This window comes from Hyphopichia burtonii, assembly GCF_001661395.1.
Source record: "Hyphopichia burtonii NRRL Y-1933 unplaced genomic scaffold HYPBUscaffold_2, whole genome shotgun sequence".
NCBI lineage: Eukaryota > Fungi > Ascomycota > Pichiomycetes > Serinales > Debaryomycetaceae > Hyphopichia > Hyphopichia burtonii.
Genome location: NW_017963729.1, coordinates 1,199,447 through 1,217,768, shown reverse-complemented (window position 1 = coordinate 1,217,768; position 18,322 = coordinate 1,199,447). Strand labels below are relative to the sequence as shown.

The 18,322-nt window shown below is 35.6% G+C and overlaps 8 protein-coding genes across 8 annotated transcripts; 2 read left to right on the top strand and 6 right to left on the bottom strand.

Annotated features, from left to right (window-relative positions):
- Positions 1–165: 165 nt before the first annotated feature.
- HYPBUDRAFT_152162 (acylglycerol lipase) lies at positions 166–1,308 on the bottom strand. Its single transcript, XM_020220867.1, has one exon. The coding sequence runs from the start codon at positions 1,103–1,105 to the stop codon at positions 197–199; it is 909 nt and encodes a 302-aa protein (XP_020077947.1). The 5' UTR covers positions 1,106–1,308; the 3' UTR covers positions 166–196.
- Positions 1,309–2,205: 897 nt separating this feature from the next.
- PTC1 (type 2C protein phosphatase) lies at positions 2,206–3,264 on the top strand (the record flags this gene model as incomplete). Its single annotated transcript, XM_020218409.1, has 1 exon — positions 2,206–3,264. One exon carries the CDS (start codon positions 2,206–2,208, stop codon positions 3,262–3,264), a length of 1,059 nt encoding a protein of 352 aa, XP_020077946.1.
- A 174-nt stretch (positions 3,265–3,438) lies between these two features.
- CRP1 (Crp1p) lies at positions 3,439–7,342 on the bottom strand (the record flags this gene model as incomplete). The annotated part of the gene is made up of 1 exon (XM_020219578.1): positions 3,439–7,342. The coding sequence occupies exon 1, from the start codon at positions 7,233–7,235 to the stop codon at positions 3,441–3,443; it is 3,795 nt and encodes a 1,264-aa protein (XP_020077945.1). The 5' UTR covers positions 7,236–7,342.
- Positions 7,343–8,036: 694 nt separating this feature from the next.
- Positions 8,037–9,657, top strand: HYPBUDRAFT_152159 (uncharacterized protein). The gene has a single exon (XM_020220866.1). It carries the CDS (start codon positions 8,103–8,105, stop codon positions 9,630–9,632), a length of 1,530 nt encoding a protein of 509 aa, XP_020077944.1. The 5' UTR covers positions 8,037–8,102; the 3' UTR covers positions 9,633–9,657.
- A 132-nt stretch (positions 9,658–9,789) lies between these two features.
- On the bottom strand, positions 9,790–10,443 carry HYPBUDRAFT_135609 (uncharacterized protein; the record flags this gene model as incomplete). Its single annotated transcript, XM_020219577.1, has 1 exon — positions 9,790–10,443. The coding sequence occupies one exon, from the start codon at positions 10,441–10,443 to the stop codon at positions 9,790–9,792; it is 654 nt and encodes a 217-aa protein (XP_020077943.1).
- Positions 10,444–10,624: 181 nt separating this feature from the next.
- On the bottom strand, positions 10,625–16,582 carry PLD1 (phospholipase D). The gene has a single exon (XM_020220865.1). It carries the CDS (start codon positions 16,410–16,412, stop codon positions 10,797–10,799), a length of 5,616 nt encoding a protein of 1,871 aa, XP_020077942.1. The 5' UTR covers positions 16,413–16,582; the 3' UTR covers positions 10,625–10,796.
- A 163-nt stretch (positions 16,583–16,745) lies between these two features.
- On the bottom strand, positions 16,746–17,527 carry HYPBUDRAFT_192288 (uncharacterized protein). Its single transcript, XM_020222951.1, has one exon. The coding sequence runs from the start codon at positions 17,429–17,431 to the stop codon at positions 17,036–17,038; it is 396 nt and encodes a 131-aa protein (XP_020077941.1). The 5' UTR covers positions 17,432–17,527; the 3' UTR covers positions 16,746–17,035.
- A 95-nt stretch (positions 17,528–17,622) lies between these two features.
- Positions 17,623–18,193, bottom strand: HYPBUDRAFT_155901 (uncharacterized protein; the record flags this gene model as incomplete). Its single annotated transcript, XM_020222157.1, has 2 exons — positions 17,623–18,104; positions 18,163–18,193. The coding sequence occupies 2 exons, from the start codon at positions 18,191–18,193 to the stop codon at positions 17,623–17,625; spliced, it is 513 nt and encodes a 170-aa protein (XP_020077940.1).
- Positions 18,194–18,322: the final 129 nt, after the last annotated feature.

Genomic DNA, 18,322 nt, shown 5'->3' with positions numbered 1-18,322 from the left:
ACTACGGGAATAGTTTTCACAATAAGCAGACAATAGAGTTGACCAGCAAACGGTAGAAAAGAACGTGTGGTTTGTCTTTAAGACTACTGCCAGGGTTTAATCATCCAGCCCTGTCTCACGTGACCGGCACTACCTTCGGGTGATGTAATAATTCTACGCGTAAGATAATATCATAACATTAAATATACATATACACTTATTCATTTAAGAAGTCAACCACATCATTAAACACTTGATTGAAAATGACATCGTTTTCAATCAATAATGAGTGACGACCATTTTGAATGGGAAGAAATTTCTTATTGATTTTTTCCGCCAATAAATTGATAAACGTACTGGTACCTTTGATCCAATTAACATTATCGTCGGTACCATGGCAAACCAATAAGGATATTTTTGGATCGAATTTGGCAACGTAATCTTCCTTGGTTAAAATATGACCTCGGGCAAACATATCATTAAATTGACGGGCAGTACCAATCAATTTAGTATCATGTTTAGCAATGTACTCAATCCATTTAGGATTAGAAGTAATATAATTATACTTCAATTGAGAATCAAACTTCATGTTTGGAAATAACCGATTGATGATCGGCGCACCAATTCTTATAAAAATATTAGGCTCGGTCTTGGGATGTAGCTTAATTAAAGGCCCAATCGCAAAGATCTTCTTAATGGAATTCTTGTACTTCCCCTTAATGGCATAGTTGAGTACAATAGCACCCCCCATGGAGTGACCCGCCAATATGAATTTTTCGTCCTGGTCACTTCTTTGTTCTAAATTATGTTTAATCATAAAATCTAAATCGTCAAATGTATGATATTCGTCGGTTTTACCCACATACTCGCCTGGAGAAGTTTCTCCGGCTCCTCTTTGATCAAAGAAAAAAATCTCGTACCCGTATTGACTCAACTTATCAAAGGCCTCCGTATATATTGAAGAGTGTTCTGCAAACCCGTGAACGTAGATTATCTTGCCTTTATACTCAACATTTTCCGGCACTTTCCAAGTCACCGTTTTGAAATTAATTTTATCGTACTCAATAAACTCAACCAAGGGGGTTCCCTTTGGCTCATAGGGAATCGGAACACTAGAATCTCCCATACTGTGTCTTGCTAATAAAGAAAAATGGTAGTAAATTCCTCCCTGATTCCTAAATGCTTTTTATAAGCTCTCGTAAAAAAATGGGTTGGGTATTTTCGGACCCGGCACTTAAAATATCTTTTTCACCTGCCGATGCCAGTCATTTTTTTTCTTTCTTTCTTTTTCCCTTCCTTAGCCCTTTGCTATTTCTTTCCCTCCCTATTTGCTTATTTCCTTGCTGATCTCCCACTTATCTTTATATCTACTTTTAATAGTCCTTTGATAGCCTAACAATAGAATTATAAATAGCCTAACTACATTAAGCTTCGGTTGTTGGGCTTTGATTGTGATTTTGTATTGTCTTTTAACCTTGTTTGGAACAATAAGCACCGATTGTGTTTTTAGTTCCTGCCGAACCGCGGACAACCTCGCTGGTGTCTGGGTGTGGGTGCGCAGGGCGCGGCTATCGCTCATGTGATCGTTGACCCACCCTTGAGCCCATCTAAATGGCCACCACTAGCATCCGCTTACCTGGTTTAACAAAACATGGGCGATTATGGCGGAATTTCATGGCCCAGGTGTATTGGCGATGGGAATTTCACTCTTGTGTTGCTGCTTGTTGGTAATTTCACTTTTTTGCAATCAAATGGGCTCGCTCCGTACACCAGGGTCCTATTGTCTTTCTTGCCCGATGGCATTGTAATGAGATTGTTGCTAATCTTCCCTGTCTAAAGTTGCAACCATTGCTTGATGAATGGTATGATTTATCTAAGATTTCATGATGATCTTTTGTTATTGTCTGCACTTATCTTTTGCTATTGTCTTATTGGTGTTTCATTCGGATGATTTTCATTAGGATGATTTGCCTCCAGTGTGGACCCTCCAGCAACCAGTCTAGACTTGTCTCCACAATCGTCTGGATGATCTATAAGTATCTATTCCTCCTGGTGATTCATTGGGTGATGGAATTCTCTGGTGTCTGGGTCGCGGGAAGCCCGACCGGGGGGGAAACACCCGCACACCAGGAGTCTCTCACAGCAACAAGACAAAATTCATCGACCTTTTATTTTTAGCTAGTTGATTTCGATACTCTTTACGTATCTTGATAATTGAATTTCGAAATGCTGACTGTGACTCACAATGACCGTTCATCTTCTTCGCTGTCCATAACTAAGATTGCAAGCGGATCCAAACTGAAGAATAACTCATCTTCCAACTTATCCGATCCCTTTTATGGGCTTTCTTTTAAAGTGGGTGTTGCTGAAAATAAAAATACTGCTTATCGAGCTAAAATGGAAGATGTTCATACTTATGTAGCGAATTTTGCTGAAAGATTAGATTGGGGGTATTTTGCTATATTCGATGGTCATGCTGGTAAACAATCGGCTAGATGGTGTGGTAATAATTTACATAATTTAGTTGAAGATGAAATTATTTCTTTAGAAGATTCAAATTCGAATGATGAAATTAATAATGCGGCTCCTTTATCAGGTAAATATGATATTAAAGATATTCTACATAATTCTTTTGTTAAGGCTGATGAATTAATTGAAAAAGATGGTAATGGCTCGTCAGGTTGTACTGCTGCAGTAGCAGTACTTAGGTGGGAAACTAATGATGACTCAAATAGCAATATTAATAATAATTCAACTGAAAAATCAAACCAATTTGATTTTATCCCAAATTCTTCTCACAAACGAATGTTATACACTTCAAACGTTGGTGATCTGCGTATAATACTATATCGCGATGGTAAACCTTATAGATTAACCTATGATCATAAAGCTCTGGATGATAATGAAATTAATCGTATTAGAGATCAAGGTGGTTTGATTATGAAAAATCGCGTTAATGGTGTATTGGCCGTTACCAGATCTTTAGGTGATTCGTATATGAAAAATTTGGTTATTGGTAGACCTTTCACCACTTCAACAGAAATTACTCCTCAAGATGAATTTATGATTTTAGCCTGTGATGGGGTTTGGGACGTCATATCAGATTTAAAAGCTTGTCAATTTGTCAGTGAAATCTTCAGACAACAAAACGAAATTGGCCAACCTTATGATACTCAAAGTGCTGCTAAAAAATTATGTCAATTAGCAATGGATAACGCTACTACTGATAATGTTACGGTTATGATTGTTAAATTTGAGAAAAATGTCTTTGATAATAAAAGTTAATTTAGATATTTATTATTCCTATTAGTGTTTTGTTACTTCTTTCTACTATTATTATTACGTCTGATTCTTTTTTAAAGTCACTTATCATCGTGCTACGATTTAATGAATTTTCTTTTTCCCTGTTATTGCATCTATAGATAACCTAAAATAAAAAAAAAAATAAGATCTTATATTGCCTAAATGGTGTTAATTTCATTAATATCATCATTAGTAGTTTCTTCTTCCTCCTCTTCAAGTTGACGTAAATTTTCGGCTTTAATTTTAGGACGGTAAAATTTTAATGCTAAACTACTTGTTATAACACTAACCGATGAAAATGCCATTGCTGCACTAGCCCAAACTGGACTCAATCTAGAATTATTATATGGATAGATTACTCCAGCTGCAATAGGTATACCAATACAATTATAAATCAAACTCCAACCAAAATTAAATTTAACTCTTCTAAACACAACCCTCGATAAATTAAATAATGTAACTAAGGTTACTAGGGGATGTAATTTATTTAATAAAATGAAATCACTAGATGTCACCGCTAAATCAGCCCCAGATGCAAGAGCAATTCCAACATCTGCTGCTGATAATGCCGGTGCATCATTAATTCCATCTCCAATCATTGCAACAATATTGTTATTCTTCAATTTTTGAATCATTTTAATTTGGGATTGCTTTTGATCTGGTAATACTTCACTGATTATATGATTTGGTAAAATTCCAATTTCTTTCCCAATAGCATCAGCAGTTAATTTATTGTCACCAGTAATCATCCAACACTCAATACCAATCTTATTTTGCAAATAGTCCATCACTAGACGTGTTTCTTTCCTAACTTGATCCCGACATGCTAATATTAATACTAAATGAAACCCGTCATTTTCAAATAATTCAAAACATTTAACTGCCACCAAAATAACTGACTTACACTCAGTTTTCCATTTGTTCAATAATTCTGTTTGTTCGGTGGTAATCTCAACCAAATTATCTTTCATCAATGATTCATTTCCTAATATGACTTGCTTTGGTCTATATTTATTCCACAATTCTCCAGAATCATCATCGAGGATTATTTCTCCTTTAAGTCCTTTACCAGGAACATTTTCAACTTGCGGAACTTTATTTTGAGATGGTTGAATGTTTTGAAATTGATTATTTTGTTCAATAAATGTCTTAATGGCTTTGGAAATTGGATGTTTTGATGAAATCTCTAAATCTCTGGTGACTTGTAACGCAAGTTTCTTTATGAATTGAATTCTTTCTTCTAGTTTTACTTGTTTTGTAATAAATCCAAAGTCAGTAACTTTAAGCTCCCCATAAGTTAATGTTCCAGTTTTATCAAAGCATGCAACATTAGCATTAGCTCCGTCTTGAAATGCTACACCTCCACCTTTGGCTAAGATTCCATATTTCGCAGCTAAACCGGATCCAACGAATAATGCTGTTGGTGCAGCTAAGCCCAATCCACATGGACAGGCAATTACAAAAACTGCAATAGCAAATTCAAGCGACCAAACAGTCCACCCACCAATATCAACATCGAGATAATCATCAGGCAATTTTCCAGAGTATGCCAATCCTATCCAAACCACAAAGGTAATAACTGCCAATAGAACAATGATTGGAACAAAATATCCAGTTAATAAATCTGCAGTACGAGCAATTGGTGCCTTTCTCAATTGACCATCACGTACAGTACTAACAATCTGATCTATAAGTGAGTCTCCTTCCAAGCTAATAATTTTTGCAATGATGGAATTGTTACCAGAATTAACTGTTCCTGAAAAAATCTGATGACCAGGTGAATGTTTAACTGGTATTGATTCCCCAGTTAATGCAGATTCATCGAATTCGCTATTACCTTGAATAATGATACAATCAACTGGTGGGGATTCACCAGATGCAATAATGATCAAGTCGTCAGCTTCCAAGTATTTGGTTTCAATTAACTGACCTTTGTCATATTTGGTATCACGATCTGAAGTCTTCATTGGTTCCACTAATGTAGCCTGATGGACCTTAAGTTCACTCAATCCTGATATGGCATCAGCAGTTTTAGATTTAGAGATCATTTCTAACAATCTACCTATTAATAAGAAGAATGACAAGAATACAACTGAGTCAAAATAAGTTGTATGGAGACCTTGGTGAGTGTGACGCTCTTGTCTAGAAGCTAAGATTAGTAAAGCTATACTTGCGAAATATGAAACGGAAGTACCAAGGGATACTAATAAATTCATGGAGCCGAATCTGAATATTCTCTTCTTGTATGAGTTTCTATGGGTCCATAATGACCAAATTTCTTTCAATGCTTTGATATGGAATATATCAGCTGCAAAGAAGTAAACTGGAGTTGCTAATATCAATAAGATCCAAGTATTTCTGGAAACATTTCCAACCCAGATTGGTTCTTCAACCCACATTCTAAATTTATTTGAGGAAGGTAGTAAGGACATGGCAACAACTCCAAAGATAAAGGTAGGTATAGTAAAAGCAATTGCAATTAACAATCTTCTGACTACCTTCATGGTTTCTCTTCTGGTTAATTTGCGTAAATGTTCATCCATGGAAACAGACTCTATGAGTTTACATTGGAAAGTACCGTCTTTGTCACTGTCAATTTTATACCCAGGGTCATTATCAATTGGATGGAGATGATTGAGATCATCAAGAAATCTTCTAATTGTCAAGTTACTTTCTTGATTAGGAATATATGTGAATTTGATAAATGGATGTTTTAATGTGATAGGATCTTCAATGACAATAGCTTCACCAAAACTATTCAAGTAATTGGTGATAATTTCAGGGCAATGTCCACAGTACATTCCTTCAACACCAACATTAATGGATCTTGAGCTCTTTCTCCCTGAGGTATAATTGATTTTATCAACGGAAACCACTTCAAAATCGAATCCGCAATCTTCAACAGTTTCTTTTAATTTAGCTAGGTTGTCTTCACTTTCATCTATTGACTCTTCCATTACAAATGTACCTGATTTAGTGACCACATTAATTCCATTTTCCAATACAAATGATAAATCTTTGACAGCACTTTGAATTGAATTTGCACAAGCAGCACAAGTGATACCACCAATGATAGCGGTGACTTTAAGGTTGATAGACCTTTGGACCGGAAGCACTTCAACCAAGCGACATTCAAACCCTGAGTCTTCAACGGCATTCACAATACTATTAATGATATGTTTATTTGGAATAATCACAACTGCTGAGTGCTGTATGAGATTAACTGAATAATTGGCTTCACCTTCAGCATTTTTGGTGCTAATATTCTCAGACTCAAGGATACTTTGAATAGTTTCTGAAACAGAACCAACACAAGATGAGCATGTCATTCCCGATACAAGAAAGACAGCACGGTACTCCTGAGAAGGTTTTGCAACAACTGTTTCAAATGATTCTTGAGGTAAACTCTCTTGAGATCCAAGTTTGGATGACGATGAACTAGAAAACATGCTTTTTCTCTTCTTTGAATGGGAAGAAGAATTCAAACAAGCCTGACAGTACTTTAGATGCTGTTTTTCGTTTTGGTGACTTTCAAAACGGGAAAACAAATTAAACCAGTCCGATATATTCCCAACTTTTTGAACAGCTGTAGAATGATTAGCATCGTGAACTTGAGAGTGTAAGGTTGGTTCGTTATCCTCGAAAAATTCCCATGATAGTACATTGAATCCACTTTTCGTAATAGCTTTAACAATTTTCTTGATATAATGTTGTAGCATCGATGGTGAACCAGCGTTCACACCATTATTTGAGTTTTCATAATAAAAGTCAAGTTCTTTATTGTTAAGTTTATAAACAACAACTTCCGAATCGTGATAAACTTGCCTTTCGGGTGGGGTACTGGAGGTCTCGTCAGCAGGCTTTATGAAAAGAAACTTGGAGAGTGAAGCGTGAATGGCTTCTTCACAATCCTTGCAGTGGACGTTTGATAAGCTGAGATGAAGTCTTTCCATTGTGAAAAAACGGACAAAAACAATAATACACGAATGTCTTCTCGACTAATACTTATCGTCTCCCAACGTTATACTATCAGTTATAAAAATTAGCTATTAAATTTCAGAACGTAGACTTTGCATCTATATTTATTGCAAAAGCTTCTGTACAGTTTTGACAGTCTGAGAGATTTTTGCTAGTGAAAGATGCTAACAAAAAAAAAAAAAAAAAAGCAAAAAAAGAATCATCTATGCGATATCTTGAGCGACTTTCGCTATTTGGGATAAAGCTACGACTGCAATGCGATAAGGTCCATTTGAAATGGATGGCAAATTGCTTTGGTGTTGCTTCCAGTTCCACTCAAGGATAGTTTGTAGATTGAAATATGGTCACAGCTCTGTGTCCGGTGATTTGAGCATTTTTCAAACATTTCGGCAGTATAACAAACTAGATTAATGGTAGGGTAGAGGGAAGGGCAGGACAATGACTAGTTATTGAGTGTGTCTCGTAATAAACCACATTAATTACAACTAATTGACTTAGTTTGGCTTATTCGATTTTTTCGTTGCTGATACAACGGCTGCAACAGGCTCAATTGCAAAGACTTTGTGAGCTGCATTGACCTTCCAAGGTAGCACAGATGGTTGGATCACTTTTAAGAATAGTGACTGCCTTCTTTGAAGCTTGAATACCAATTATTAGCATATTCAATTGGAGTTTAAGGCTATCATTTGGATAGCATGGTCACGTGACTTGAGATCATTTTAATTTTCATCGAGTTTTTTTGCAAACTAAATGCATTGATATATAATCATATTATTAATCAGTTGGGGGACTAAAAGTTGGCGTATAAGTAAAGTAGGTGTCTCAATTTCAAAGGATTAAATATGATGTTGAAAAGTATTTCTAATACTTCTAGAAGCGTTGTCAAAGGACGCATAGTGAATACCTTAGCCAGGTTTTCAACCAAATGCAATAGATTATATGCACCTTCACGAAGTCTTCCTACCTTACAAAGTTCTAACCCACAACTTTCCTTTCCGTGCTTGGATAAACTCGAAGAAAGAACCAACCAATTATCAAGTGGATTGAACTCAAGCTCTTGCTCTAACAAAGATGATATAAGTTCCTTAGAAGCAGGTCCGGAACCTTCTTATGCAAAAATTCAAACTGGTTTTGAAGTTTATAAAAGTAGCAAGCCGATATTTTTTGATTATGGTGGTTATTTACCTGAATATGAAATTGCTTATGAAACTTGGGGGACTTTGAACGAAGCTAAAGATAACTTGATTTTGATCCACACTGGTTTATCTGCTTCATCTCATGCCAAATCCCAACCCAAAAATACTAAACCTGGTTGGTGGGAAAATTTTATAGGTCCAGATAAGTACTTGGATACCAATAAATTCTTTATTGTTTGTACTAATGTTCTTGGTGGTTGTTATGGTTCAACTGGTCCTTCATCTAAAGATCCTGCAAATAACGATTATTATGGTACTAGATTCCCTATTATAACCGTAAATGATATGGTTAGAGCTCAAAGAGAACTAATCCGAGATGTCTTTGACGTTACCAAAATTCATGCCTCAATCGGTGCTTCCATGGGTGGTATGCAATCACTCGCTTATGCCTGGGAATTTCCTGATGAAGTTGAAAAAATCGTCTCCATTAGTGGATGTGCTAGATCCCATCCTTACTCAATTGCTTTACGTCACACCCAAAGACAAGTTTTAATGAGCGATCCAAATTGGAATAGAGGTTTCTATTATGAAAAAATCGTCCCTCATATTGGAATGAAATTAGCTAGAGAAATTGCAACCGTTACTTATAGATCGGGTCCTGAGTGGGAACATAGGTTCGGAAGAAATAGAGCTGATGATTCAAGACCTCCAGCTTTATGTCCTGACTTTTTGGTTGAAACTTATTTAGACCACGCTGGTGAAAAGTTTTGTCTAGAATATGATGCAAATTCTTTCTTATATGTACTGAAAGCAATGGACTTATTTGATTTAAGTCAATCAACTAGAACAAAATGTGATTCCATAAGGGCCAAAACTGAACGTGATTTCTATGCAAAATCAAACGAGAAACTTTCTCAAGATTCAAAGACTACAGTTCCTGCAAAACCTTATAAAGAACAAATAAATTCTGCAACCGTTACCCCAGAAGAATCTCTTAAAGATTTACATGAAGGTATGAAAAAGATTACCCAAAAACAAGCTTTGGTTATAGGAGTAGAATCTGATATTTTATTCCCTGTTTGGCAGCAGCGTGAAATAGCTAATGCATTTGAAGAACAAGGCTCCAAGTCTTCATACTATGAATTAAGTAATGATGTCAGTAATTATGGACATGATACTTTCTTAATCAGTTTTGATCATATCGGACCACCAGTGAAAGAATTTTTACTGTCTTAAAATTTAACGATCACCTTGTAAAAAGATTAATTCGAATCTAATAATTTATTTAATCATAATATCTTTATAATGACATGTTTATATACTTACAAACTATCGATACAAAATTGAAAAGGTTTACTTTTTGGATTGTTGTAATGTTCCAGAGAAATCATCTTTAAACAATAGTTCCATGATGTGGGTCTAATTCATAACCCAATTTTCTGCTAAAAGCATATAGATAATCTCTGATACTTGCCACAACAACCTTAGCTAGCCCATTATTCTTCTTTTTATCTTTATTGTCAATATTATTCTCCATATGATGTGGTAAAAGATTATCATGTGCACTTAAACTGACAAACAAAGCGAATGGGATAAACCAAACACATAAACCAAAAAATGAGCAGACTTCAATAAAACTAGGAATGTTTGGTGGTTTATAATTTGGCTGTAAACGAACTTCCAATGGTGGAATATATGGGTTGTGGAAATGGTTAAACCATAAAAAGTGATTCGCTATAACCAAAACACAAGATGCAAGAAATATTGGAGAAGTTAATTGAACATAAGGGAATTTATGTAAATTCTGTAAGTAAACATAGTACGAAATAATTGAAAATACCGTCAACTTAAATGGGAATGAATCAAATAAGTATAATAAGATAAAAATTGCAATAATACCATAGATTAATCTTTTGAGAAATCTTTTGGTGGGTTCAGAATGTTCTTCCACCAATTCGGAGATATAATAAAGACCTGAAGCAATGGCTAGGACCAAAAACAAAAAGCCTACAACAATTCCAATATATGAAAGTAACTGTAAGATCATGGTTCTGTTATGTTATTATAAGATACTGTAGAAGTATAAATGGATTTCAACATGATTTTTCGACGTGTATATCATTTACTCGTGCTCCGTGAACTTTTTTTTACCAACGCGCACACTATTGCAAAACAAGAATACCTTTATTAAGATATATATTATATAGATAAACTAGAAACATTAAATCGTTGAAAAGAAACTTGTAAGCTGTAAATTAAATAGAAATTGACTTAAAACTTAGACATATACACAAAAAACAAAAAAACAAAAAATTAAGCAAAATTAAAGAATTGAAGTATGTAAGAAAAGTAGGATTTTGAATAAGTATTGCATTTGAGCTGCCAGAAAGTAAGCAGAACTTAATCATAAATATCGATTGGCGGGATTCTATCAGTATTATAGAACCAGTTTCCACCTTCCAATTCTCTCATTAGCCAATCGGCCGGGAACATGACTAAGTGCCCATGTATTTCGTTCAAGATACGTTCAGCAGAATCACGTTCAAAAACACGTTCACCCATATAGACTCTTCTTCTGGTGCCAAAAGTTCCAGCTCTTCTTCTAGCGTGTGTCTTCGTATCAGCTGATGGCTTACCATTAGCAGCATTGAACGTGATTCCATTTCCAGTATGATCATTTTCATCTTTGTCTGCTTCATATGATGGGGTTTGATCGGTGTCATTGGAATTAGAGGATTCATCTTCTGGGGATTGGGTCTGGAAACCATTATTCAGTTCTTCTTTGTCACCATCAACACTTGGAACATGTGTACCATTTTCATGGTTCTGCGAAGGCTCTTCTTCGCTAATTGCATTGATAGCATCTTTATGAAAACGGTTTTTGAACTTGTTTCTTGGAATTTGAGGGGATAAAGATCCTCCTTCATTGTGACTACTTGGTGGTGCATATCCTAATAAGCCGACATCATTTTGCAATTTATTAACATTAATAGTAGCGTGGCTACCTTTTCTTCTGTGGTTACTATTATGAGTTGAGCTTTCTTCATCAATCTCCTCCTCATCCAGACTCTGATGATCATAATGGAATTTTTCTCTTCTGCTTCTGGAATCCTGAGCTTGGGCTAAGATGAATGCCCTTTGTAGTTTAGAAAATTGTTTATAATCTTTCCAAGATAAAACGGTATCATCCGGTTGAGTGTGGAAAATGGTACGGAAAATTTCTGTATTTCTTCTAGCATTGTCATACCAAATATCTTCGTAAAACTCAACATCCAATGGATCTTCAAAACAATATGGATCGATAAATCTGTTGAATTGTTGCACACCTCTCGAATTGATTTCTTGAATGACATCACGAGCTGATGTTTCATTTAAAGTAATAATTGGTATGTCATCACCATTCGCATCACTAGTAACTGCTTCAATTGATTTTTTATCCATGGCTCCTGCATCATTCAAGTCTTGTGATTGTGAATTAGTATCGGCCAGATTATTAACTTTTTGGTTTTCAGTTTGAACCTCAGGAGCAGAACCAGCAGTTCCGGCAGTTTGAGGAGCCAGTGAAGTTGCATTACCATTTATATTTTCGTTGTTAGAAGAGGTTTCAAAAGAGCTAGATTGTGGTAACCCAGTTGCCACTCTCTTTTTGCCTTCTTCTTCCTTCTGTTCTTTTTCTTTAGCAGCCACTCTTTGTAAATAAGAAATCTTTTTCAATAATTGCCACCTTTCTTTATTCCTTTCATAGATTATTACTTCAGAATCATGATCCATTTCATCCAGCATTTCGTAATCATCAGATTCCAAGAATTCAATAACATTCGAAGTGTCTGGCAAGAAAGTACCAATTGGGTTTTCTTGCATGGATTTGTATGCAAGATCTTTCAAGAATCTAGTACTGTTAAGTCTAGCTTTCTTAGCCAATTTAGAATGATACTTATCTAAACCTTCACCATACACATCCATTTTATGGGTGTCATTATGTTGTACCCTAGCATCGAAAGAATGCTTCTTTTTATCTCTGATACCCTTATTTGCTTCATGTTGACCAGTTCTATTATTGAATGAGATTGGTAATGACAATGGACTAGGTGTGACTTTTTTCTCTTCTTCGTTAATGTCATCCAATGGAGTACCTTCGGCTGTGATACCCTTATGTTTAGAGTTGTGAAAGTTTTTCCATCTAAAGGTACCTTGAGGTTGTTGGAGAATATCTCTTGAAGCCAACTCAACCATGGCAGACATAACTGCATGCTCTGGGTTCTTGAAGTTGTTCGTAGCAGCTTGAAGTCCCTTTTGGGTTTTAGCGAAATTTTCGAATCTTTTGAAACGTCTTTCCACTATATCTAAAGTATCAACACTTACACCAACATGTTCTCTCATCAATCTCATTCTCAAGGTATGAGCGAATTTACCAGCAAGATATGGCTCACCATTCATGGTTGTACTTATGGTTTCTTTATCACGTACAACTGCAGCAACCTCCGAATCTCTCACACCTCTCATTGATCTTTCGTTAATATTAGCACTACCAATAATTGCTGCTCTGTCATCAACAATCATAGTCTTAGCGTGAATATATAATTGTTCAGTTACCAAGGTTCTATCTGGACCGATAATACCCCATTTTCTCAATGAGAAAAAGTGGATATAGTCGTCAGGATTGATTCCATATTTCTTCAATTTGGCGAAAATTGAAGTAGTGCCTCTTGATATAGACATATATTGGCATTGCATAATGACTCTGACAGAAGATCCATCAGGCTCATCAACCTGAGACTCGAAACCTGGCATCAACGGAATCACAATCACAGCTCTCCAGTTAGTACCTTCATTGTGTGCTTTGATGATACGATCAACCAATGCATCACCGATTCTATTTTGGATTTCAGTTCCATCAATAAAACAAGAAGTGACGAAGAATTGGTTTTCAATATAAACGAAATGCTCAGACGTCTCAATCAATTTCAAGTAAGCATTTTGAATACTTTGTTCGTGTTGCTTGAGACCTAATGACCAATTTCCCGAGGATCTTAATAATTGCACTTCACATGTACCACCAAGACCCATTTCTTCAACTTCTTTATCTGAAAGATCTGGTGGAGGGGTAAGCAAGGGGGTGAATCTACTTGGTCTCTTTTGACGAAGTAAGTAGTTCCATCTTTGAACAAAATGTCTTGATAAATCTCTTGCAATCTTACCAGAGGTAAGCATATGGACATCATGCCAAGGCATTCTTGGTGTAGAGTCACGATCATACATCGATTCATACGGTTTGTCAAGACCGAAAAAATCTTTAACACGAGGGTTTGAATAATCTTTACCGGGGAAAGTTTGGAATCTGATGAATTCTTCTGGAGAAAGTGATTCAGGATTCAAAGCGTTAAAATCAACTTTTGAATCATCCACTAAAACATGATCTGGAGTGTCGTATCTACCATAACATAAATCGATACCACCCAAAAAGGCAACAGTGTGATCAATGATGCAAAGTTTTTCGTGATGAGCCCAAAAATAAGTATTTTGTAAGAGCTGGTTTGGTGATCTTATAACATGTATGTTTTCTTCATTTAAGGACAAAATAGAATGTTTGGTGTATAAAGAGTCCGTTGAAACGGTTGTACCCACATTACGATAAACAATGACGAAAATTTTAACTCCTTGTTGTGCTTTTCTTTGCAATATTCTATCAATTCTCCACTGTTGATTTCCATTGGCTGGTCTTCTTAAGTAAAGTTCAGGAGACAACCACCAATCATGAATGAAAATCACATCTTTAGCCATTTCCATTGCTGAGGAAACTGCCCAGAAATAATCTCTTGCATCAACAAACCACTGAGCATAACAGTTTTGTCTAATCGGAGCAAATGAATCAAACCTATTTGAATTTGACCAAATAGAAGAATTTTTCATATCATTCAATGATTTAAGCCAGAGTTTGTGTTCTCTTGTGGATTTAGGAATCAACACCAACTTACGTTCAGAGTTCTCCAAAGTTATTTTCAAATGCTTGAAAACCTTATTCAGTACATTGGTAGCCGTGGTTTCTTCAGTATTAATGGCTTTTTGAACTAATGAGGCGTCATCATAATCAGATTCACTATCAGAGCCCGATGTTAAGGTTTTGGTGTCAAAAAGATCACTTTTAACGCTTATTTTGAATTTATGATCAACTAAGAAAACTTCTAATGGTAATGTAGAGTTAATGTCTGCAACATACATGACATATGAGTTTCTTACAAGTAACCATTTCTCGGATCTTCTATCAATCATACCCTTCAAGTCGTTAGCCTTAAAATGGCCAACCCTCCAACCTTGAGACTTAGCTGTACCACCAACATGAATCACCCCTTGCTTGCCCTGATACCCTGTTTCATAACTTAACAAGGATGAAATTGGAGAAATTTCAAAAAACTGGAACAATCTGTTTGATTGAGGCCTTAATGCGAGTAATTTGATCAAGTCATGTAAATAGTTGCTAACTTGGGCCACATATTCTTCGTTTTTGATTTTACGTCCATGTTGAACTTCTGGGCTTAAATCCTCTGTTGAAACAGAGGAAGCTCTACTAAGGTGAGCTCTTAAGTTGTTGAGATGACCACTAAGGGTTGTGTGAGCAGTATGAGTAGATTGTGCATCAGTGTTATTTTGATGAGGATTAGCTTGAACTAAGCTTGCTTGGTCTTCAACATTACTTGTTGGATCATCTAAGACCTCATCGATAGGAGTATTTATATTACTTCCAGTAATACTTCTTGAGCGTTTTTTACCACCTTGTCTATCATTTCTTAAGGGAGGAATTGGTAATTTGGGTAAATCCTCGGTTTTACTTAAATCGAATTTAATATTTTCGATCTTGAAACGAGAATGCAAATATAATAAATCTTTGGCCGTTTTAGCAACTGACCATTTTAATCTTTGAGGACCAACACCATACTCTAAATCGATGATTAATCTTCTGTTCTTCGTGCTAACACTAGGGGAGCAATCGCGAACTTTCAAACCAAGTAATGTTAATAAAAGGGGAGCTCTTGCAATACCATATTCATCTTCACATAAACAGGATGCTAAAAGATTAATAGAAGGACAAGCTAAAGATAAGGCATCGACCAATTTATTAGCACGTTCAATAGCGGCATGATCATTAGAACTAGGGATAAAGGAAGGATTTAGTCTTTTAGGTTCACGTTGCTTTCTCTTTAAAAGTGCAAAAAGCTTTTTCAGCCTTCTATCAGTGGGAAAGCTAGTTTCATTACCTGAAACGGCACCTTCAGGAAGTAAACCATTAGCATTACCTTGATTTTCTTGGTTTGTTTTACTTGAAAACATAGTTGGGATAAAAGAAGATAATGCTTGGTTTTGACTTTGAGATCTTTTGAAAGATTTTGAACGGTGGTTTTCAGGAATTTGTTCATTTTGATTATCAGGTAATTGGTCTTGTTGTTGAGCTTCAGTTTCGAATTCCGCATCGTCTAAGTCGTTTCCAGTGTTACTGATATCCCTAACGGAAGCAGGAGAATATGGTCTATCTGATTCGATTTCATCTTGTTCAGTTTGATATCTTGATTCTTGTTTATCAATTTTATTCCTGTTAAAAAAGGACCAGGGATTAGAAATGACTTTAGGGGACTCCTGTCCAAATCTTTTTCTAGTAGGAGATGCGGACGAACTGTGTTGATGAGATTGATTTTTAGCATTATGAATATCCTCTTTAACTTCATCTTCTGTAGATTGGTTTATATTATGATAATACTCATTTTTAATTGAATTTTCTTGGTTATTAGCAGCTTTGGAATCACCATTTGACTTGGGGGGTTCGTTTACATTTTCATAATCATTACCCAATTCACCATTTGGTTCCTTGGAGTCAGCAATACCATCGTTTTGATGGCTAGTCGAGGTATTCAGCGGAGAATTGGAATATTTGGGAATTGCAATTCGATTGGAATCGTATTTAGTACTATGTCTTTTCTGAAGATTTCCATTCTGGGAAGAAGGAGAGTCTTGAGATATTGGCATGACTCAATAATCTATCAAGTTGTACTCAATGGCCTTTATCTATATAATCGAAAAGAGACGAGAACAAAAAAAGCGAGTGATGAACTGAGACACTTGAGGGGAATTAAATGAATCAATTGACTCAAATTGAAAACCTAATAGTAAAACCAACTTCTAATGAATAAACTAAACCTTCAAGATTAGACAACTTGGAAAGAACAGAGTATCAGGAATTATTTAATATCAGCCGCTGTGAAATATAAGAAAAAAAAACATCGAGCCAAAAAAAAACAAAAAAACAATGAAACTGTCTAAAAAACTTGAGATTTTTGTTTGCTCAAACTTGAAAAGTTTAACAATATTATGACAAGACAAACTTACAGTGCTTTGGGAGTTAAACTTCGATAACGGAAAGCTGAGGTTTTGTTATGAATCATATCTTTATTAAACGAAAGGTTTGGTAAATACAAAGCCTTGTTCCGTAGGTGTTTTTATGTATGTTCATTTGTTTATTTTCAGCCGACAAAATACTACAAATGATGGTCGGTTTCGTCTAGTTAGTAAACGGGAATACTACAGTAAAATTGGCTGAATCAGGAAGCTTGGTTAAACATATAAATAAGTATCTGGAGAGGGGTCAGAAGTTAATCAATTAAATATGAAGTGTCTAAACGTACTTTATGCCCGAGCCAAAGAGCATGAGTAGTATGATCAGCCATATCACCTCTATGGGTTCTTGGATGGATCAACACTGATAAATGACCGTGATTAAGAATATAAAAACCAATTAACCTAGTGTAAATATCTGCATCAAACTTGCCGTCTCCTCCGGTATCAATTTCCCACATATTCAAAGGATGAGGTCCAACTGGAGTATCCCAGAATTTATGGACTCTTACCTGTCCATTCTCAATCTCTTTGGCAAACTCCTTCTGAACCTTTTCTCTCAATTCGTAAGCAAACTCACGATCTTTCGGGTTATTATTATTCCAGTAAGTATGAAAATCAAACGAACGTATCCCGTAGTATTTGTCCAGCATTTTGTTACTTGTTACTAGATTACTTCTTTAAGACTTCAATATCCTGGCTTATCTATCTATATATATATACATATAGGTCCACAATAATCCCACTTAGTAAGATTTGTAATGCGATTATCGACAATGCTTATCCCCCTTTTAAACAAAGCAAAACAAAAAAAAAAAAAATTGAATGAAAAATATGAAATAGCCTAACTCACATCCTTCATTTCAATGTTAACATAATCGTCGTCGACGTCGACATGCTTAGAGGCAGGGCCTTCTTGCAAATTTTCAATTTCTTGACCAATTTCAACGGCCACTCCACTGCCATGCAATCGCCTATGCTTTATTCTGTTGGCCCGGGCGAGCTTAAGTCTCCAGGTTTGTAGTGTGATGCTAACTAATAATCCACTTAAGCTACCAAAAAAATTGTAAACGACATCAGCAAAATCAAAAACTCTTTCTGGATTGACCATATTTTGTACAATCTCCAGGTTTAGACTAGCACATAGCGTACATGTCAAGAATGTTATGTACCTCAATGTCTTCAATGATTTGTATTTGGTATCAAATATAAAGTAAAATTCACTGGTGAGGATGAAAAATGTTGTAAAATGGATCAATTTGTCATGTTTTAATTCAATCAGGGCAAACCCTAAGTATGCTGCAATGCAAAGTGATATCAAAAACACTGGGATATTCGTTAGTACTTTCGTTGTTTTTTTTTCCAAATCGACTACTTTACATACCAGTAAGAACTGAAAAACGAATTGCTACCATGATTCGTATAGACGTAGGTGCTAGCTTTTTTTTACTTTTCACCGTCTTTCATTCAGGGGAAAAAAAGGGTCTTCTTTAATGAAGTTTGAAGAAGGAGAAGAACTAAGCAATTTTTATTTACCAAAATGT